Raw genomic sequence first — 19,071 nt, forward strand, 5'->3', positions numbered from 1 at the left:
TAAAAGGGAAAAGCTCTTTATTTACCTCCCCTCAGGCTCTGACCAAGAAAACAACAGCTCATATCACCATGGAGACAGATTTCCAATCAGCCCGTTAAAAAAGTCCAGCATTCTTTTCACAAATAATATGCAATAACATTTGTAAATGGAAGAACAAAAGACTAACAAAAAAACAAACACAAGCACACGCACTAAACAAAAACCATTACATTTACCCATCCACTTAAAAAAAAAAGAAATTTTCAATTAAATAGTTCAGACCTTTCATCTGAGCAGTGGAGAGAGGCTGCCAGGTCGCAGGCCTCCGCTCCCCTCCCGCTGAGACCGAAAAGGTGTGAATCATGTGACACAGTCTAAGCCCTCTCGCCTCCATGCTCCACACAGCTGCCAATCACTGTTCCCTCAGCCAATAGCACAGCTGCAGTGGCTTGGGTGGGTTGGTTGGTTGGTTGGGTGGGGGGTTGGGGTGAGGGGGCAGATGTCGTCAGGGTTAGGCTGGGCAGGATGGGTTGGTCGGCTTAAACTGTGTGAGATGCGATTGAGGGTTGAGGAAGGAGGGGACGGGGGGGTAGGAGGAGGGGGTGGAGGTGTCATGTGTGAGTGCAACAATGCCAACAAGCACAAATAAAAAACAGACATTTCGACTCAATGGGATTGATTGGAAAGCGGAGCAGTGCACATTTTACTCAAGATTTTATTCAGCTTTTGGAAGAGATGGTTGTGGAATATATATTTCTAGGCTGTAGTATATCATTTAAATATAACTAGTGACAAAGAGCAACAGCAAAACTCACACCAGAAGGAACACTAACATCAGATAGGAGTAGGCTGTGTGTTATATGTCTCTGTTTGCGTCACTGCCAATAAGCTACGGAAGAATGAACATCTCTAGGAGTGCCTGAACATTAATTTTCTCAGCTGGCACTGCTTATACAGTATACATCTCTAAGTTCTGCTGTGTGTGTGTGTGTGTGTGTGTGTGTGTGTGTGTGTGTGTGTGTGTGCATGCGCACGTACAATCATGGCTGTAGGGCCTTTCACATTGATTGAGACAGTGTATTTTCGGAACTGCCACATCGGGTTCATGCCAAGACATGTCACATTATCTGCCCATACTGTATGTGTGCATGTTGTTGGTATAGTTTATGTGTGTGCGTATATGCCTGTCCATCTGCATGTGTAATGTGTGTGTGTGTGTGTGTGTGTGTGTGTGTGTGTGTGTGTGTGTGTGTGTGTTTATCTGTAGGCCCTGCCGTGGCGGGCGTACGGAGAGATGATTGCGTCCACGCTACCTTCGCTGTCTGAGCTGCTCTCGGAGTCGCTGCTGCCGGAGTAGACGCCGAGGCCCGGGAGCACGCCGACGCACACGGCCGCAGACGGCAGCTGGAAGACGCCCCGGGAGGAGGCCAGGGACTCTGTGGGGGTACGAGGAGTCTGTTCACCCCCACCTGCCCCGGCTCCTCCTGCCTCCTGCTCTGAACAGGAAAACAACACTGTCAGATTCTTTAGTATGGTGGTTCTCCACCTTTTCCCAGCTGTGAATACTTTTTGAATACTTTTGGATGGAGTAATGGTCGCTTTAGGTAACTAAAAGTCTTAAAAGTCCTTAAATTGTCAATTCACTGTCATCTGGCATCCATTTGTCAAATTAGTAAGTTACTGCTTACACAACATGGGCGCTGGGAGTGAAAATGACAACCCAATCAGTTGGAAACACTTAAATTAATCACACCATCAAACCGTGTTTTATCGGTTGCCATGTGACGAATTTGCTATGATCTGTTCCAATGTGTAGCTCTGATGACCCTCGTTGCTTTGTGTGAGGAGAGTGTGAGGAATCATTTTCGTCATATTTATAATTCATTCAAGTGCTGACAAGAGCACACAATAAGTGCGTATAATGTAAGTGAGCTATCAGGGGACTGGGCTGTGACTGTGAGCAGCAAGTCTGTCTTTAGTCTGTTTCAATCTGCTTGTGCTGTCACTCAGCAAGTCCAGATGGCCCGCCGCGAAAAGACATCTTAATGTTATATATTCATCCGTCTGTCTGTTAGCCAAGACAGGCTACAAGCCCACCTGTGTGTCCGTCTCCATTTCCTGTTGCTGTCGCAGTTGCTGTCGTCTCCACCTTCTGTTTTTTACTGCTATCTGAAGACTGCGATGAACTGCAAGACAGGAAGAGTCAAGACAGAGGTGGATGGTAAACCAGTGTGTTGAGCGACAGGTTTCTGTTTTGTACTGATAAGAGGACATGGTTCGAAAATGAACTGCTCTTTCTAAAGCCCACTCCACACCAACGATTCACCATGCAACTACTTGCAACATGCAACCATTATCCCCAATGGCATGTTGCAAGGAGTTGCATTGTTCCGGTTTGGCCTTAAGGGTTTCCAATCCATGCTTATTTGAATCCAAGTCCTGCAACATAAATCAGTGGTTCTGTAACATTTTCATATCAAGGACCGCCCAAATTGATACGAATTAGGCCATGGACCACAATTTGTAAAATGTTTGTAGAAAGACAGGATTTTTGGATTTGATTATCCAGTACAAAATTCTACAGAAGCTGGTGAGATAAGGGTGGAGTAAGTTTAATAATGTTATGATCTGAATAGTCATTCGTATCCATTCTCTCTTTGGGCTACAGTAACTTCTAGAGATGATTAAATAATAGGAGACACAATGGAAACCCCTCACGCACCCGTGTGGGTCCCGGACACCTTGGAAACCCCTCACGCACCCCTGTGGGTCCCGGACACCACTTAATGAGAACCTCTGACAAAATACCATATTCTAATCCCATCTAAATGAAGATGTGAACTCTTTCCACATATAACTGCTAAAGAAAACCTCCGATTTGAACCCTTTGCACAATATGACTGGTGGACTGCATTTGTGTGTGTGTGTGTGTGTGTGTGTGTGTGTGTGTGTGTGTGTACCTGCGCCTCTTCACAGCCCCAGCCAGCAGGTGTGCTTGAGACAGGTGACTGGTGGTTTTAGGCACCGCCTTTTTTTCAGGCTCTCTGCGAGTCCCAGTTGCCGCTCGCTTCACTAGAGCGCTGTGACATCACAGCGTTAAGGAGAGTGAACCGGTACATGGAGGAGAACCGGTACATGGAGGAGTACAAATTGAGACATTGCTGGAGGAATACCTAATGATGGAAGTAGTACTTTTTTTTCTTCTTCTGCTTCACGCAAGTAAAAGTATCAATAACCCATTGCAGTTACCATACAAGTACGGTAATCAAAATGTACGTGAAAAAAGTACAAACGTATTGGCAATTTGGCATCAAAATATACTTACTTTTTTTTTTTAACCAAGGTTTATGTTTTAGATTCTTATTAGAGAAAGTAAAAGATGGGTGTTATTTTTTTCTTCATTTGCTGCTTTCCGTTTTAGAGATTTTTGCTATTTTTGACAGGGGCGGGGGCATTCGAACATGGGACTAACTATGTATTTTTTTACAACATTTTATAGCGATTTAATTTTGTATTATTTACTATAGTCCTACTAGACCCCAGTGAATTACAACAGTTTGTCATCTCCTCCTTCACATTCAATAGATCCTGTGATCTTTTGTAGCCAAATGTAATTTCCTGGTGCCTAGTAAGACTATAGTAAATCTTTTTTTTTTTAAGAATCGCCATAAAATTCTGTAAAAAGAAAATATACATATTTAGCCCCATGTTGAATGTAAAAGTATCTAAACATTATACTCAAGTACAGTATTGAGTAAATGTACATCACTGGGAATAACAGGTACGCATATGCACAGTCTTAGGAGCATGTGCAGACATAGTACATTCCGAATGTAGATACAGTAATAGAAATGACTTGATACAACAGCCAAATATATTGACTTGTACCTAGTACATATCAGACACACAACCAGTTCAGGAATCAGACTGCCATGCCATTATCAGCAGTAAGGACGTTGGTATCTGAGTCTTAACCTTCAGAAGGAACATTGGGCTGATCTACGTCACTGTCCTGGATAACGGGGCCAGGTTACAATAGCTAAGAAAAACCTCACAGTCAAAGCCACAAGGGGCATAATGGAGTGTGTGTGGGGGGGGGTTATGACAAAAAGAGGAAGGCCGATAAAGACTCGAGTTAGATAAATCAAGAATGCACAACTGAAAGACGCAATGAATGAGTGCGGCAGTGGTGACACGCAGGGCAGGGATGTGGTAGAGTGACAATAGGAGCCAGTGACCTGAGAGATGGAGAGTGAGGCAGAGAATGACACTCGGAGGCAGAGTAGCGGTGCATTTACGTAGGCCTATGTTATTATGTAAAGAATGGATCTGCCCAATGAGGTTTTACAGTGCTAAGGTGTGTGCATGTTTCTTGCTGGCGTTATGACGTGCATGTACATTCACAGCTGTCACCGTAGCTACCAGCCTGCGATACAGTTTCCACGACAACCCAATTCTCTTTTCAACTTCTCTGTCAGCAGACAAATGGATGCGGAGACAGGGAGATGGAGACAAAAGGACAAAACAACTGTATTGTTGTACACAGCCCAACAACAATGCACAATAACTGTGGAGCAGTCAGCAGTTGATTGTCCTACAGTATGTATTGTGTACTGTTCTTAACCATCTAAATTAGTATTTATTTTGCCTACAGTATGAGTGCACAGTAAAATCGTCTGGTGTGTTTGGGTAAATTTTTACATTCTCAGTTAAATTAGATTTTACCTGCGCACACACCCACTGTAATATTTGCTCCAATGATTAAAAATATTTATATTGTTCCAAAAAAATAATCTCCTCACTGACTCACATTGCACAGTGCAACAGGTCTCAAAGTCTTGTTTTTTAACAGTACACGCAAATTAACATGAACAAAGCTTCTTGTTTCTGGCACAATGGACAGTCTTAACATCACGTCCCGTGTTTTATGATTCTTGTTTCTGGCAAGAACATATTTTTCTTAATTTGAACATATTTTATACATTAAAAAACGTTGAGACCTGTTCCCCCATTGCAACCGGGAAAGCATCTGCGTGTCATTTTTGCGTTGGCTATTGAAAATAGCAGATAACTGCAATCCACAGAGCAGCTATTTGATCAAAATATCTCTTCAATATTTGTTCAAACTTCAACCAGTCATGGTCAGAAATCAGAACAACATACCCAGAGACTAACTGGATTGTGTAATCGAACACACATGAAGAGCTAGAAGGATAAAAAACATCATTCCATAGGCTCTCTCGACATTGAAGAGTGCTCAGTCAGTATAAAAATATTAAAAACATCATTCCATCGGCTCTCTCAACATTGAAGAGTGCTCAGTAATCGCTCAGTATTTTTAGAAGGAGATATACAGGTACACTACAGTATGCCTTATATCTGAGTGCATATACAGTGTGCTCCGTTTTGCCACTGCTGTGGAGTAAATATAGAAATGCTGTTGGTCAAACTGCTGCACGACACGTGACGTTGTAGCTTTGAGGGTTTATGAGGTGCCTTTAAAAAGGAACAGAAGGTGTGTGCGCACTGTGAGCACACGTGTGCGTGCCAATTAAAATAAATCCTCAAGTTGGAAAAGCACCCAGGAAGACCACTCCACACTAGCCCGGACATCGAGGTCGGCAGCCATGTTTTGGCAATCGTACGGCAATACAAGCATCAATACAGTGGAAAAGGGGCGATTTGTGTATTAGAGATTTAGAATGAGGTATAAAAGGAATTCATCAAGTAGCGTTTAGGAACCAACGTTTACCGTGCCATGTGGCCCATTGGTAAAAAGAACATCTCCCGTTTCCAAATATAAAGGATATTCTATATTCCAACAGCTCCTTCTTCTCTTCGTCTCTGCGCTGCTTCTCCACCAGGCTCTGTTGCCGGGAGACCTCGTCCAGGAAGTGGCTCTCATCCTCGTCCAATCCCTTCACCATGTTCTCTATTGCCATGGAAACAAAAACATACACGCTCACCACGCTGAAGTGAAGTGGAATAAATTAATTATTCGGATGACAGTCCATAAAAAGCCAATTTCGACATGTGTGACGCTTTTCTAATCTACAGTAGAAGGTTAAGTTCAATCGTGCCAACATAAGGCCTGTGATAAGGAGAATTGAAATAATTGTATGGCAAGACATTTGTGCAGAATTTGTCACACATGCACAAGTGAAACGGTCACGTCTCGTTCACTTCCATTCTAGCTTGGAGGTTCCTTCTGCAAAGAAAATTTGCATCAGGTTCCATCGTCACGTTCAGCATGCATTGGCCATTTCCCTTCAGGCACGCATGTGTGAAGTGTGAACATAACCATCACACAGTCGTTAACTGTTTTTTCTTTTTTGCATAGTTTTGATTTGATAGTTACTGTACTGTACTGTACAGTACAGTTTTTATTGTTAGTTTAATAGTTATACATTTATTGTTATAGTTATGGTGCTCAGTGTGAGTGGCCCTTTGTGTTGCTCAACAGTGCCACTTTAGGTCTCCCAGCTGTTCATAGCCCAAACGGACAGCCATACGAACATAGGGACACGTGTGGCCAGTCATTGGAGCGGTGTGTAGTGTGTACCGCTCAACAACCACACGACCAATAAAAATAATAATTTAAGAATGCCAATGGAAATAAGCCGACAGGCTTTCTTGTGTTTACATCCTCATGTGATTGCTGACTTCGGAAAGCAGCTCTGTGCTCTTTTGTTACCACTAAATAAAATCAATCAATCAATAATGGTGCGGCACCGCTGACCCTGTAAAACATGCAGTAAGTTAAAGTTACTATGTATGAAGTTTCTGAATGAAGATGCAAAATCATAATGCGCGAATACAGGCTGTCAACTTGTGTGGAGATAGTCTACTCTACTCCTCACTGTTTGTACCGTATGTCTATTTATTATTGCTATTATTATCACAATTGTTGTAGCTATTTGGCATTATTGGGCTTTGGTTGGATTGGTTATAATTGAATTATTGTTTGGACAACAGGGGCACGCCTCTCCAGGCCTAATTGCTTGCCAGAGGGTATAAGTAGGCCTGGGTGATTGGGGAGCGGCATGCACCTGGTGGACAAACAGTTTTTAAAGGCAGCACAACACAGAGATCATGCCATAAGGAAAAGAGAATGTGCCTTGTATTGTAATGTATCTGCACTCTACACGAAAGGAAAGTAAATGCAACCAAAAATGACATTGAATCTGTGGACAATCTGTTTCTTTGATCTGCATACATCCAAAGTCTCTGGGTGCATCAGTGCGTTTGTTGGAAATGTTTGGAACCAACAATAGAGCCACCACACTACTGCATGTCTGATTTGGCTAAATGGAAATATCAATCTTTACAAATACTTCACCTCCTCTAAAAGTACAAAAGTGCTTCACAAGAACAATGTCAATCTAAGATTATTATTATTATTATTATATATATTATTCAACTAGGATCGAACTTTCACCTTAATGTAATGAAACAGCACGTTTTCCTTGTGGCATGATGAGCTTTAGTATAGTTGATCTGCTTTTGAGGACATAATACACACAAGACAAAACTGTAAACACAAAAGTCAGAAATACTTACTAAACTTGAACTGCTCTTCATACTCTTCCTGTTTTTTATCCTTCTGCTCTTGCAGCTTTTCAAAGAGAGTGCGACCATCATACACCTCCTCTGGGGCCTCTAAGGAAGGAGCAGACAGACTAATTCACACACATTGTACATAGACAGTTGTTTAATGACCGTGGGTCTAGATCTGTGGTTCTCAACCGGTGGGTCGTGATTTGGGGGTTAGGGTTAGTTGTAGATCTGCTGAATTACTGAATTTTCACAGCATTTATCTGTGGGACCAATCAAACTAAATGTAATGCCCCAACTCCTACAATTCCAAGTTCTTGTCAGTTTGGGGGGGTCCCCGGTTCATTTTGAGGGGAGGGGGGGGGCACGGCCTGAAAATGTTGAGAACCACTGGTCTAGATGATTTTATGTAATCTAAAGGGCCTCTCAAACGTGAAGCGATATAACACGCCTATAGTTCATTTTCAATGAGACCTGCGTTTTTGCGCGGAGCAGTCGCGGTGCGACAACGCAAGCGTATTCACGTGAGCGCGGTCCCGTGAATTAGTTTTTTACGCTTGCGTTGTCGCGCCCCTCTTCCAACAGACCTTGATCCAGGCAAAAACGTGTGCTTCCCGTCACTTCCTGTTTGAAAGGCCTTTTAATCTTCAAAGAATCAAGCGTGTGTGAAGGGGGAGGGGGGGCAGGTGGGTCTTACCTTCTGGGTCTTCTGGTTTCCTGACTTTCTCCCATTCCTCCTGTCTCTTCTTCCTCTTCTCGTCGAGCTCCGACTCAGAAACAAACTTCCGGCTTAGGTCGACACCGCCCGAGGGCCCTGACCCACCTCCTGTAGCTGCTGCCATCACCACCGACCCTTCCAGTGCATGTGAATAATCACACACACACACACACACACACACACACACACACGTAAAAACCTTGCAGCTGGTGCACATCAGTCAACATAATACTGTTTCAGTAAAACAGGTTTAGAATATAATAAGTCAACTCATTTTGGATCACAAAGCCATACAACCTAGTACTACCTACCTCCTGCACGTGTTTAACCAAATGAGAAGACTGAAGACTCACAACCATGGGCCCATCTGTCGGAGAAACGCACACACTTTCTGCAATGTATTAAATCAGCAGATCAGAATTATTTAATTTCTCAAGATATCTCTGCATTAAACATACAAGGTATGTAGACCAGAGGGATATGCACAAGCTGGGCATATAGTCATGCCTTTCTGGTTACAGAACTACAGCCAAGGTCAACTAAACACAATACCGTGTAAATAGTGATTAATTATTGAACATGTGTGCATGTGAGATCATCAATGGTAAAGTTACAGTCTAGACTAGACTGGAGTGAAGTTCATTCTAGGGACTTTGGCTCCCTCTTGCGGCCAACGTTAGTCATTGCAGCAACAAATGAAACTAGTCCTTGAGAATCGCGATCAGAATAAATTACGTCTTTATTTGTGTCAGACCCGTTGGCACACATGACAGTACACACAGCTGGTGAAACATTTTGCAAATGTTACGTCACTAATGCTAGCTGAAGAACTAGGTTAGGCCATTCAAGCAGACATTATACACTTTTGATTGATTGAAGTATTAATTAACAGTTTGCAGAAATACAGTACATTTCTATACAAAAACTGTGAGTGGACTACCCAATAAAGCATTACTTGTTTACAAGAGGGTCCACCTTGTTAAATTCATCATAAGATTCATCATACCACTATCCGAACGTTGGTAACTAATCCAACATTTGAATTAATGTCTATCTCTACAATAGCGTAGAGTAACATGATCTAGTAGCCTACTGTGTGTGACAGCTACAGTACAGCGCGCTACACCCCCACACGGCCACCATGGACAGCCAGGGTTCATGTTAGCATAGCAAGCATTCCAAGCAAAGAAACTCATCAGGAATAGTCTCCAATAATGCTGTAAATTCAAGTGCACCGTTTTAAGCCATTAACACAATATATGCAGGTAAAGATAAAAGATAAAGCTCTGTAAACTAAGTATAACCATGCAATGGTTATTTTAAGCTGCACAACTTACCGAGGTATTTAAAGCTAGCTCTTATCGGCACAACAACCCAAACATGAAAACCTGTGTCGCAGTCAATGTGGCTCGGCTCTTGGCACTAAAATATGAGTTCCGACTTGTTGTTCTCGTCTTCTCGGATTAAACTGAAATTGAAGAGGGGAAAAAAATCATATTAATAATATGTTTAATCAACTGCCAGGCGATGTGCATGCAGTATTTCTATATTGGCGCGCGTGTGTGTGTGTGTGTGTGTGTGTGTGTGTGTGTGTGTGTGTGTGCGCGCGCGCGCGCGCGCGCGTGTGTGTGTGTGTGTGTGTGTGTGTGTGTGTGTGTGTGTGTGTCTTTGCAGTGTTACCTGAGTCCAACATCGAGTCAGTCGATCACACCTGAGCCATTCATTGGGTCAGTCAGATGAACCATGGTCCATTTAAATAAAACAATCACGGTGTTGTTTACTAAACTACAGCAGGGAGTGCAGTGCAGTGTGCAGAAAGAGGTCAGCTTTCCGGCCAGCAGAGAGATGGAGAATTGGAGATGGGCCAGTTGACTTGTTCTTAATAGACAGAGTTTGTGGGCGGAGAGAGAGAGGACAGAGGAAGCCTTGCTGATTTGTTCATAGTCCAGAATTGAGCAACTTCCCCTGCTCTGAGTCCAACATACAGTCAGACAGCCAGGCTGGCTGTGCAGCAGATTAGAATCCAGTCCTGTCCTGTCGTGTTGTGTTCACTTCAAGTTCACCATGTTGGGTTCGATCGTCCTGCTATGGCTCTGTGTCGGTCTCCTATTCTACCTCCTCAGACCGCAAAGGCCCAAGAACTTCCCCCCTGGACCCACTCCTCTGCCCCTCCTGGGCAACCTGCTGCAACTTGGCATAGAAAACCCCATGAAGGACTTTGAAAGGGTAAGAAAGATTTTTTTTTTCACTGAATAAATAGTGTTCATTTAAAGGGCACTTTCTACATGTTTTTTAGACTGCAACATGTATTTGATTAGCTATATCTGCTTTTTGGGATTAATCACACTGCTACGTGCTAAATTAATGTCATGATGGATATTATACCACATGGCTGAGCTGACCCCAATTAAGTCGCAGCAATTCATTATTGGCTGAGTACACAAAACACTAGTAGAATTCTGCAGTCAATTCCTCTGCGGTATTGCATTTGTTAGGCTGGCCATACATGGGCAACTCGGCCCATTAAAATATATTTGAATGGGAATTCAAATATTAACACATGTAGCAGAAATAGCAGATCTACAAGCTCAAAACATTTCACGCAGCCACACGTTTGAGCTTGTAGATTGGCTATTATTGCTATTTTTGTGTGACAGAATGACACAGAAGGCCATTAATTCACGAGTTTCTGCCTGACATAACAATAAATAACAGGCATGGTCACAACCTGTGCTGTGACAAAGTGTACTGTCTAGTACTAGAGAGTGTTGACTTGTTGCCATGTGCCATGTTCTTGTATTTACACATACATTACACAATACTGACAACTGGCAGCTAAATATCAAAACTGATACGGGAGGTAGCTTTGAAAACTGTTTATCTCTGCCAATCAATCAGCAACACCTGGGTCCTGGGACCTTGTTATATACACTGGCAACCTTGGCCTTGAGCAAATCCTGCCTTGACATCATCAAAGGGGCAAAATAACAACTGCAACCATATGGCTATATATATAGTTAGAATATATTTAAAGGCTGTTTATGTGCATTGTACAACCATTTTATGGGTGAACAGCAGCACTAGTTTGAGTTGAATATATCAATATTTATTTTTAATTAAATATATTAGAAACATGGACAATACTGTTAGTTGTAGGATACGACAGGAAGCAAGCACATCTCCAGAAATTCTACAGGTGCTGGTCAAAAATACGTACAATGAAAAAGGAAGGGATGTCCGCACACTGAATTGTAGCTCCCAGGAAAATTCTTTATTTGTTACAAGGTTTCGACCACTTTGGGTCTTCGTCATACCTGACGAAGACCCACAGTGGTCGAATTGTCCTGGGAGCTACAATTCAGTGTGCGGACATCCCATCCTTTTTCAATACTGTTAGTTGACCATTTATTTTCTGTGTGTTGATTGGACTTTTCCCTGTCGTAAATCAGCATAGATGTATACAGGTATGTCAAGGTCAACAACACTCCTTGACTGTCTGTCTTGTCTCCTACACAGCTGGGCAAGACGTATGGTAATGTCTACAGTCTGTTCATTGGCCATAGACCCGCCGTGATCATCCACGGGCTCCAGGCCATGAAAGAGGCAATGCTCACTAAGGCTGCTGACTTCGCTGGACGGCCCCAAGACCTCATGGTCAATGATATAACCCAAGGGAGAGGTGAGACAGTGGTGTGTGTGTGTGTGTGTGTGTGTGTGTGTGTGTGTGTGTGTGTGTGTGTGTGTGTGTGTGTGTGTGTGTGTGTGTGTGTGTGTGTGTGTGTGTGTGTGTGTGTGTGTGTGTGTGTGTGTGTGTGTGTGTGTGTGTGTGTGTGTGCGTGTGCGTGTGCGTGTGTGTCTCTCAGAATGAGAGATTATCTTTTGCTTGACTGAAACTAAAACCCAACAAAATGGCCTTGATATATCAGTGTTTGATTGGACACATTTCCAATGAGTTTTTCTGTCGTCGCACTAATACATTAGGAGTGATTCTGGCGGACTACAATCCCGGTTGGAGGGAGCATCGTCGCTTCGCACTGATGACCCTGAGGAACTTTGGCTTGGGGAAACAGTCCATGGAGGAGAGGATTCTGGAAGAGCTGGAATACGTCATGGAACCATTGAAGAAGCACAATGGTATGTTGGTTATCTGTGTCTACTTATTCCACTTCTCCATGAAGTGTCCAGGCTCATCTGGTGTGAGTTAACCCCATGAACCGTAGCATGGGGATATTCTGGCAAATAGGCGAACATTCAGCCAAAATAGCAGATCTACAAGACGTTGTGTTGTGATATTTATTGGCGAATTGATTTGGTGTAGAGGGAGAAAAGCAAGTATAGATCCTCTCCGGCCAGTGACATACAGCCAGTTATCATACAGTACAGTTGTCAGTAGGGTTAAGTGGTTATGGGTGTGAGAGTTGTGGCAAAGTAGACCCTCAGGTTGTGGGATTTCTTTTGCCAATGTGGCCCTTCCCACCTGTGACCTGCTTGAGGTGAGGACCCTTCCACCTAACATAAGTGAACTGTTTTACTGAACTGCTGGGAAAACAGTCAAATGGACACAGACCACAGCTTTCCTGAAACAAAGTCTCTCCCATCAGCAACACCTGCGCTTGATTAGGGACAGGGTTAATGGCCTGCAGTGATGTCATCAAATAAGAAACAACATGGCTCAAATGTCTCTTACAGTATGCTTCCAAAAAACAATAAGGCACATCATCATTGTTGCCATCTTTACTAACAGTCAGTTAAAAATATGAAATTGAATTTGGTTATTAATAATGTAGCCATTCACACATTAAATGTTTTGCTGTTGTGTCAGGTAACAATATTGTTCACTGTTCATTTTCTCTTTAGGTAAAACCATGGACCCTCACTTATTGTTCCATAATGCAGCCTCCAATATCATCTGCAAGGTTCTATTTGGAACACGCTACGATTACGACGACGCCTTCATCAAACTGATAGTTCGCCTCTACACTGAAAATGCAAAGATTGCCAACGGAGCCTGGGCCATGGTGGGTGACGTGATGTACTGGTAAAACATCTTATCAGTCTTTGATGTGAATTACTTGGAAAATGTACTGGAAATCATCCAAACTATTCTGCCATAAAAGCCAAAGTGCAGTAACTACGAACAAATAAATCACTGATGAATGGGTTTAGAAGTGTTTCAACTGGTCAGCCAAATGGCATTTAAGTGATATTATTATTAGAGTTTTACACTTTTACATGTCTCCACAAGCAGTCTTTTACATACTTGAACAACAAGGGCTCTCTAAGGCCATATAACAGACAAATTCATAGGTGACATTCCATTTATAGTGGGTCAAATTGGATTAATGATTTCTCTTTCCCCAGTTGTATGACTCCTGTCACATGATCCGTTACCTTCCGCTTCCCTTCATGAGAGCCTTTAAGAATGTTGAGGTATGTTTGCTGGGCCTGGGGTTCAAAATCATGACCTCTTATCCTTTTTTAATACAACCAAAACATATGAAAAAGATTACTGTGGCTTAAATTAATAAACGAATGGCACCATTTTTCCAAATTAATGCCTTTAGTGTCTCTTTCTCAGCAATGTCAGGCACAGTCAACTCGTATAGTAACGGAGCATAAAAAGACTAGAATCCCTGGGAAACCACAAGACTTCATTGACTGCTACCTGGATGAACTGGATAAGGTGAGTGTACACGAATAATGCATGCATGGCATGCATCATGGTCTGACTAGATTTTGTGATATTTCTTTAAGTTCACTGTCTCGGAGCAGTAACTATATACTAGTGTTGTATTTATAGGCCCTACAAAATGGGGATGAGTGTGTTTTGGGGAAAGCGTTTCGGTTACCCTACAATGCGAGCTTGCCTCGCCCCAGTAGTTCTTGTATTGTTGTATTCATTTTACTGAGTTGATGTTAGGGTTACTCTGCCAGCCCCTTACGTAGAGGAACTCATCTCGACTCAGAGCTATAGTGGAGGGAGAGGTTTCCGATCAGAGCTATGTTAAGGTATCACATTTTGTCCATATATTGCGCATCCCCATGCGTGCATCTAGACTACTCTGGATGTACAGGAAACCCTGATACAGTATACCTTAAGATATTAATATAGGATGCATTTTGAAAATGTAAGCCCTCCCCTCCTCATTCTCCAAACGTACCTCACTGTGTTCTGTCCAGAGAGGGGATGATGGCTCAACATTTTCAGAGCCGCAGCTAATCACATACGTTCTGGATCTGCACTTTGCTGGGACTGACACTACATCCAACACCCTGCTTACTGGCTTCCTTTACCTTATGACCTATCCACAAGTACAGGGTAAGTACTTTGTTGTAGTACACACGTTGGCACTCAATTTCTTGGATCACATACTGTTGTTGGTTCAGGTTGACTACGGTTCATCATGACCTTGCACTCTGTTGGTTGTACTGGGTAAGAGGTTACTGTGTTACTTAGATAGTATTTCTGTAGACTTAGATAGCATTTGATACAGACTTATAGCATGTTATGTAGACAGCACTATAATTGCATTGTATGTAGTCATAGCACGTACGTCATAGTACATATGTATAGCATAGTACAGTATACAGTATATGTATAGTTTATATGTATAGTTTCATTATATAGATATCCCACTGTTACTTTCTTAGCTTACGCATGTTTCATGATACAGTAAATGCTTTTTATGTGATGTATTCCCATGCTTTTTTGTTCTTGCTTAATGTAAATCGCTCTGGATTAAGAGCGTCTGTTAATGCCTAAATTGTAATTGTGTTCAACTCTGGATCTAGAATGTGTGCTGTGGGTAACTTCCAAGGACCTCTGAAAATCAAAAATGTTCACAAATATCAGAAGCTTGCAGTGCGTCACAAAGTGACACACTGTGAGCTTGTATATCTTATATATTTGTTTAATAGCCAATGCAAAAATCTAAAATGATACAGATGCTTTCCCGGTTTTGTGAAATGACACAGAGGATTCTACTGTGTATTCTCTGTCTTGTCCTTCATGTTACGTTCTAACATGCTATTATATATTGTAGCAGTTTATGAAAATACCACGTTCTCTCTTAGAACGCTGTCAGCAGGAGATAGACCGGGTGTTAGAGGGAAAGGACAATGCCAGTTATGACGACAGGCACCAGATGCCCTACGTCCAGGTTAGGTGACATCATAATTGATCAATGTTTCTGATTGACTGACATTTTGTGGATCATATACGATGACACTGTGTGTGTAATGGTTCTCTGTCCATACAGGCTATGACCCATGAGGTCCAGAGGATAGCGAGCACTGTTCCTCTCAGTGTCTTCCACTGTACCACTAAAGACACAGAGCTCATGGGATACTCCATACCCAGGGTAAGAAGAGACAGGTGTTATGGGCATGTCAGTGGCTCAGAAGGTAGAGCTTGGGATTCGGAAGCTTCCTGAATTCGATCCTGGGACCCCCCTGTGTTACTAGCCTAGTTATTAACTTTCTCTCGTAAAAAAGTTGTTTTGTTTGTAAAGCAACTTTGGGTAATAAGAAAAGCGCCATGTAAATGTGTTATTATTGTACTATTATTGTCAAAATGTCCTTGAGCGAGACACTGAATCCCTAACTGCTCAGGTTGGTACAGTCTTTTACCTTTGCCTTTTTTGCATTGTCCAATTTTAATGAAGAGAATTCAAATGTTTTATGGTCATGATTTATCAGGATTATGGTTGCCGTGGTTCCAATTCTCCGGATTGTTCTAAACGTCTATGTAGAAATATGGGATTTCTACCTCTGGAACCTGCGCTGGTGAAAAAAAATTGCATCACTTGTTAGCTCTATAGCACGGGTGCCCACACTTTATTTTACTTGAGAGCCACTTTCAAAATGACCAGCCCACCAAAAGTCTCTAGATTCATGATACGAATGTATCTGTGATCATATGGTATGAGGCATAGCAAAGGTTTTACAGTGGTAACATAAATAAACTACACAGTTTCTTAATTTCTTTCTAATGTTTTTGTTTTGTTTCTGTTTCCCCCCAGGGTACTATGATCATTCCCAATCTATCCTCCGTACTGTCTGAAGAGGGACAGTGGAAATTCCCTAATGATTTCAACCCTGAAAACTTCCTTAATGACCAGGGAGAGTTTGTTAAACCAGATGCCTTCATGCCCTTTTCTGCAGGTGAGTAGGTTCTTTCAAAGCGGTTTGTCTGGTTTCCAATCTGGGTATGAGAGAACACTGAGTTTAAGTCATTTGTTTTTTAATTAATTATTTTCTGGGTTACATGCATGTCGCACTGGGGAGAATATTTTGCCCCCATATACAGTATGTGTGAGTGTGTACTGTGGAAGTAACAATAAAGAATCTTGACATTGACCTTGACCATATTGGTTAATAGCACATTTAAAAGATAAGATAAAGAAAAAACATGCAATACAATATAAACTATATAACTATAAAACATGGATATGGGGGGTAGGGGAAGAAAAGAGAGTACATTCATGAAGTGCCAAAACTAGCAGTTGTTGATCCTTTAATTGCACATCAAGCCTGTATCTGGGGTTTAATTACCGGACATACTGTACTTTGGCCCCGTTATCACAATAAAATACGTGTATGTTCATTTGCATAGCACACACCTTAGTTATCACTAGAACTACTAAGCCGTTGAGCCCAGCCCAGCCCTGCAGTGAGGATTTTAAGAAGGGCCCAAGTGCAGGAAAGAACAAGTTAAAGGGCAACTTTTTTTTTGAGAAAGTAAAAGATGAGTGTTATTAACATTATTAACGTTTGGCCTGTTCTGTCTTCAGAAGAACACAACACAGTAGTAGAGACCCAATGGTCAATCAACACAATGACATACAGTAGATAAGAGAGGGGGGGACAGTGCCATCTGCTGGACAGGTGGGAGCAGTATGATGGTCATGGGGATGTTAGGGATGACCAGTGGGCAAGCATTGATCCACATCAACTTAAATTGATGACTGCTGTATTATAGAGCACCGCAAGGGAGAAAAAGTGATTAGGATTAAGTTTGAGTGTAAATGTTAATGATCTGGGTGGACAGATAGCCAATGAGTTTGTGACTTCAAACTATGACTAAATCTTATTATTAACATCTGTAATTTCTTGATCGTTTATACTGTAATCATAAAATGTACTACAAATGTACTACATATCACATGCACGTTGACCAATGCGCTAATGCATGCAAAAGGCGTCTCTTTTGCTACCATTCATTCACTGACAGAATGTCCTTACATGAACCAGGTCCCCGCATGTGCCTGGGAGAGGGTCTGGCCCGTATGGAGCTCTTCCTGATCATGGTCACTCTGTTGAGGAGGTTCCAGTTCATCTGGCCAGAGGATGCAGGACAGCCAGACTACATCCCCGTGTTTGGGGTCACTCTGACCCCAAAACCCTACCGCATGGGGATCCGACAGAGAGATGTAAAGTAGGAGAATTCTGGAGAAAGAAAGAGAGAGGAACTATGAGGACTGTTGCGTGCGTATCTGAAAGCACAAGGGGGAGAGAAAATATGTCACTACTCTTGATGTCTCTGAACGTAACGGTCCATTGTAAGATTTGTACATAAGTTAAGCAAAATGTAATCTTAGCTACATTTTTTACAAATAACGTCCTACTGAATGTACAGTAGGGGCACTTTAAGGCCATCCGCCAATCAGGGACGGATTAACCGCTGTGCGGGCCCATCTTTTGTCTTTCTATTATTGTACCTAAAGCGATGCTTGTGTGTGTGTGTGTGTGTGTGTGTGTGTGTGTGTGTGTGTGTGTGTGTGTGTGTGTGTGTGTGTCAGACAGTCATAATGTAATATTTTAATGCTTCTATATGGCAGCATTTTTTAATTCCTTAAGTCCAATTTATGTAACATAGGAGAAGTCTGAGTAGCAGACATAATGACACAAACCGATACAAGTAGTGCTTTTGTAACTAATTATTCATGCTTTTCTTTTATTTCTTTTTTCTCCATTACTCTGTAAAGCACTTTGAGCTGAAAGGTCATGAAAGGTGCTATACAAATAAAGGTTTATTATTATTATTATTATTATTATTTAACTCATGATTAAGGTTTGTATTCATTTATTATTAGTGTAATAACCTGATTTCTTGACTCAACTTGGTACCCCTGAATGACAGTTCGTTTTTACAACCATTTACCGGTATATGATATTATGGTACGTAAATCTTTAGTATGTTGAAAATGAATATGAACGGATAGTATGAATATATCCATTTCCATTATTAGGACATAACTTCATTCAGACGTTTAACCATCACCACACCAGCATCCCTATAGAGGGTATGTGCATGCATAAAGAGAGTGGCAAATCGAGTGGCAAAGTGAGTTTAATATAGGTTTAGTGCAATAAGACTTTTCTGTTTGGATGTGGGCTGTCAAGGCCAGAATATATATTTTTTTGCCTCTCAGTGGACGTTCCCGCATACTTTCCGGGTGTGATGATGTCACACGCATACCCTCTATTGGGGGGGGGGGGGGGAGGGGTGAATTCACCAAATTCACCCCCAAAATTATCAGCTTGTAGATCTGCTATTTTTGACAAAGATATTTGGTGAAGATTGAAAAAGACCTCGTACATTGCGACTCAGGTCCATTCTTACAGTACAGTGTGTAACTGAATGGAAGTTCAATGAATACAGTGACTGGAGCCGGCTGGACCAGCTCATAACAAACACTATTTCTGAACAATTGAGACCGTTTTCATATAATCGGTTCAGGAATATAAATGAAGACATATCACAGGTTGTTTTCTAATCACTTGCTTTTCGATGTGCACAGAGTGCACAGTAGGCTATA

The 19,071-nt window shown here is 42.0% G+C and overlaps 2 protein-coding genes across 5 annotated transcripts; one reads left to right on the forward strand and one right to left on the reverse strand.

Annotated features, from left to right (window-relative positions):
• psme3ip1 (proteasome activator subunit 3 interacting protein 1) lies at window positions 1-10,083 on the reverse strand. Of its 4 annotated transcripts, XM_080762660.1 has the most exons (10): window positions 9,932-10,083; window positions 9,589-9,719; window positions 8,563-8,642; window positions 8,231-8,386; window positions 7,540-7,638; window positions 5,789-5,911; window positions 2,940-3,060; window positions 2,077-2,165; window positions 1,293-1,475; window positions 1-523 (listed from the first exon to the last, which is right to left on the reverse strand). In XM_080762660.1, exons 4-10 carry the CDS (start codon window positions 8,373-8,375, stop codon window positions 519-521), a joined length of 765 nt encoding a protein of 254 aa, XP_080618786.1. In that variant the 5' UTR covers window positions 8,376-8,386; window positions 8,563-8,642; window positions 9,589-9,719; window positions 9,932-10,083; the 3' UTR covers window positions 1-518. The 4 variants fall into 4 exon arrangements, with proteins under 4 accessions (XP_080618786.1, XP_080618784.1, XP_080618785.1 ...); XM_080762658.1 differs by lacking the exon at window positions 1-523 and having other exon boundaries at window positions 1,222-1,475; window positions 8,563-8,618; XM_080762659.1 differs by lacking the exon at window positions 1-523 and having other exon boundaries at window positions 1,222-1,475; window positions 8,563-8,638.
• A 4-nt stretch (window positions 10,084-10,087) lies between these two features.
• Window positions 10,088-18,291, forward strand: LOC308314885 (cytochrome P450 2B4-like). The gene is made up of 11 exons (XM_080762655.1): window positions 10,088-10,477; window positions 11,768-11,930; window positions 12,233-12,385; window positions 13,109-13,269; window positions 13,613-13,681; window positions 13,830-13,934; window positions 14,432-14,570; window positions 15,326-15,411; window positions 15,511-15,612; window positions 16,273-16,414; window positions 17,504-18,291. The coding sequence occupies exons 1-11, from the start codon at window positions 10,316-10,318 to the stop codon at window positions 17,689-17,691; spliced, it is 1,470 nt and encodes a 489-aa protein (XP_080618781.1). The 5' UTR covers window positions 10,088-10,315; the 3' UTR covers window positions 17,692-18,291.
• The last annotated feature ends 780 nt before the right edge of the window (window positions 18,292-19,071 follow it).

Source organism: Protomyctophum bolini, assembly GCF_963924005.1.
Source record: "Protomyctophum bolini genome assembly, chromosome: 4".
Classification (NCBI taxonomy): Eukaryota; Metazoa; Chordata; class Actinopteri; order Myctophiformes; family Myctophidae; genus Protomyctophum; species Protomyctophum bolini.

Excerpts from the sequence above, each read along its gene's own strand:
- psme3ip1 (XM_080762658.1), bottom strand. The coding sequence starts at position 8,375 with ATGGCAGCAGCTACAGGAGGTGGGTCAGGGCCCTCGGGCGGTGTCGAC. Across the intron at positions 7,639-8,230 it reads GAAACCAGAAGACCCAGAAG|AGGCCCCAGAGGAGGTGTAT; the intron begins GTAAGACCCACC and ends CTCCTTCCTTAG. Across the intron at positions 2,166-2,939 it reads GGGGCTGTGAAGAGGCGCAG|TTCATCGCAGTCTTCAGATA; the intron begins GTACACACACAC and ends CCTGTCTTGCAG.
- LOC308314885 (XM_080762655.1), top strand. The coding sequence starts at position 10,316 with ATGTTGGGTTCGATCGTCCTGCTATGGCTCTGTGTCGGTCTCCTATTC. Across the intron at positions 13,682-13,829 it reads GAGCCTTTAAGAATGTTGAG|CAATGTCAGGCACAGTCAAC; the intron begins GTATGTTTGCTG and ends TCTCTTTCTCAG. Across the intron at positions 13,935-14,431 it reads ACCTGGATGAACTGGATAAG|AGAGGGGATGATGGCTCAAC; the intron begins GTGAGTGTACAC and ends TGTTCTGTCCAG.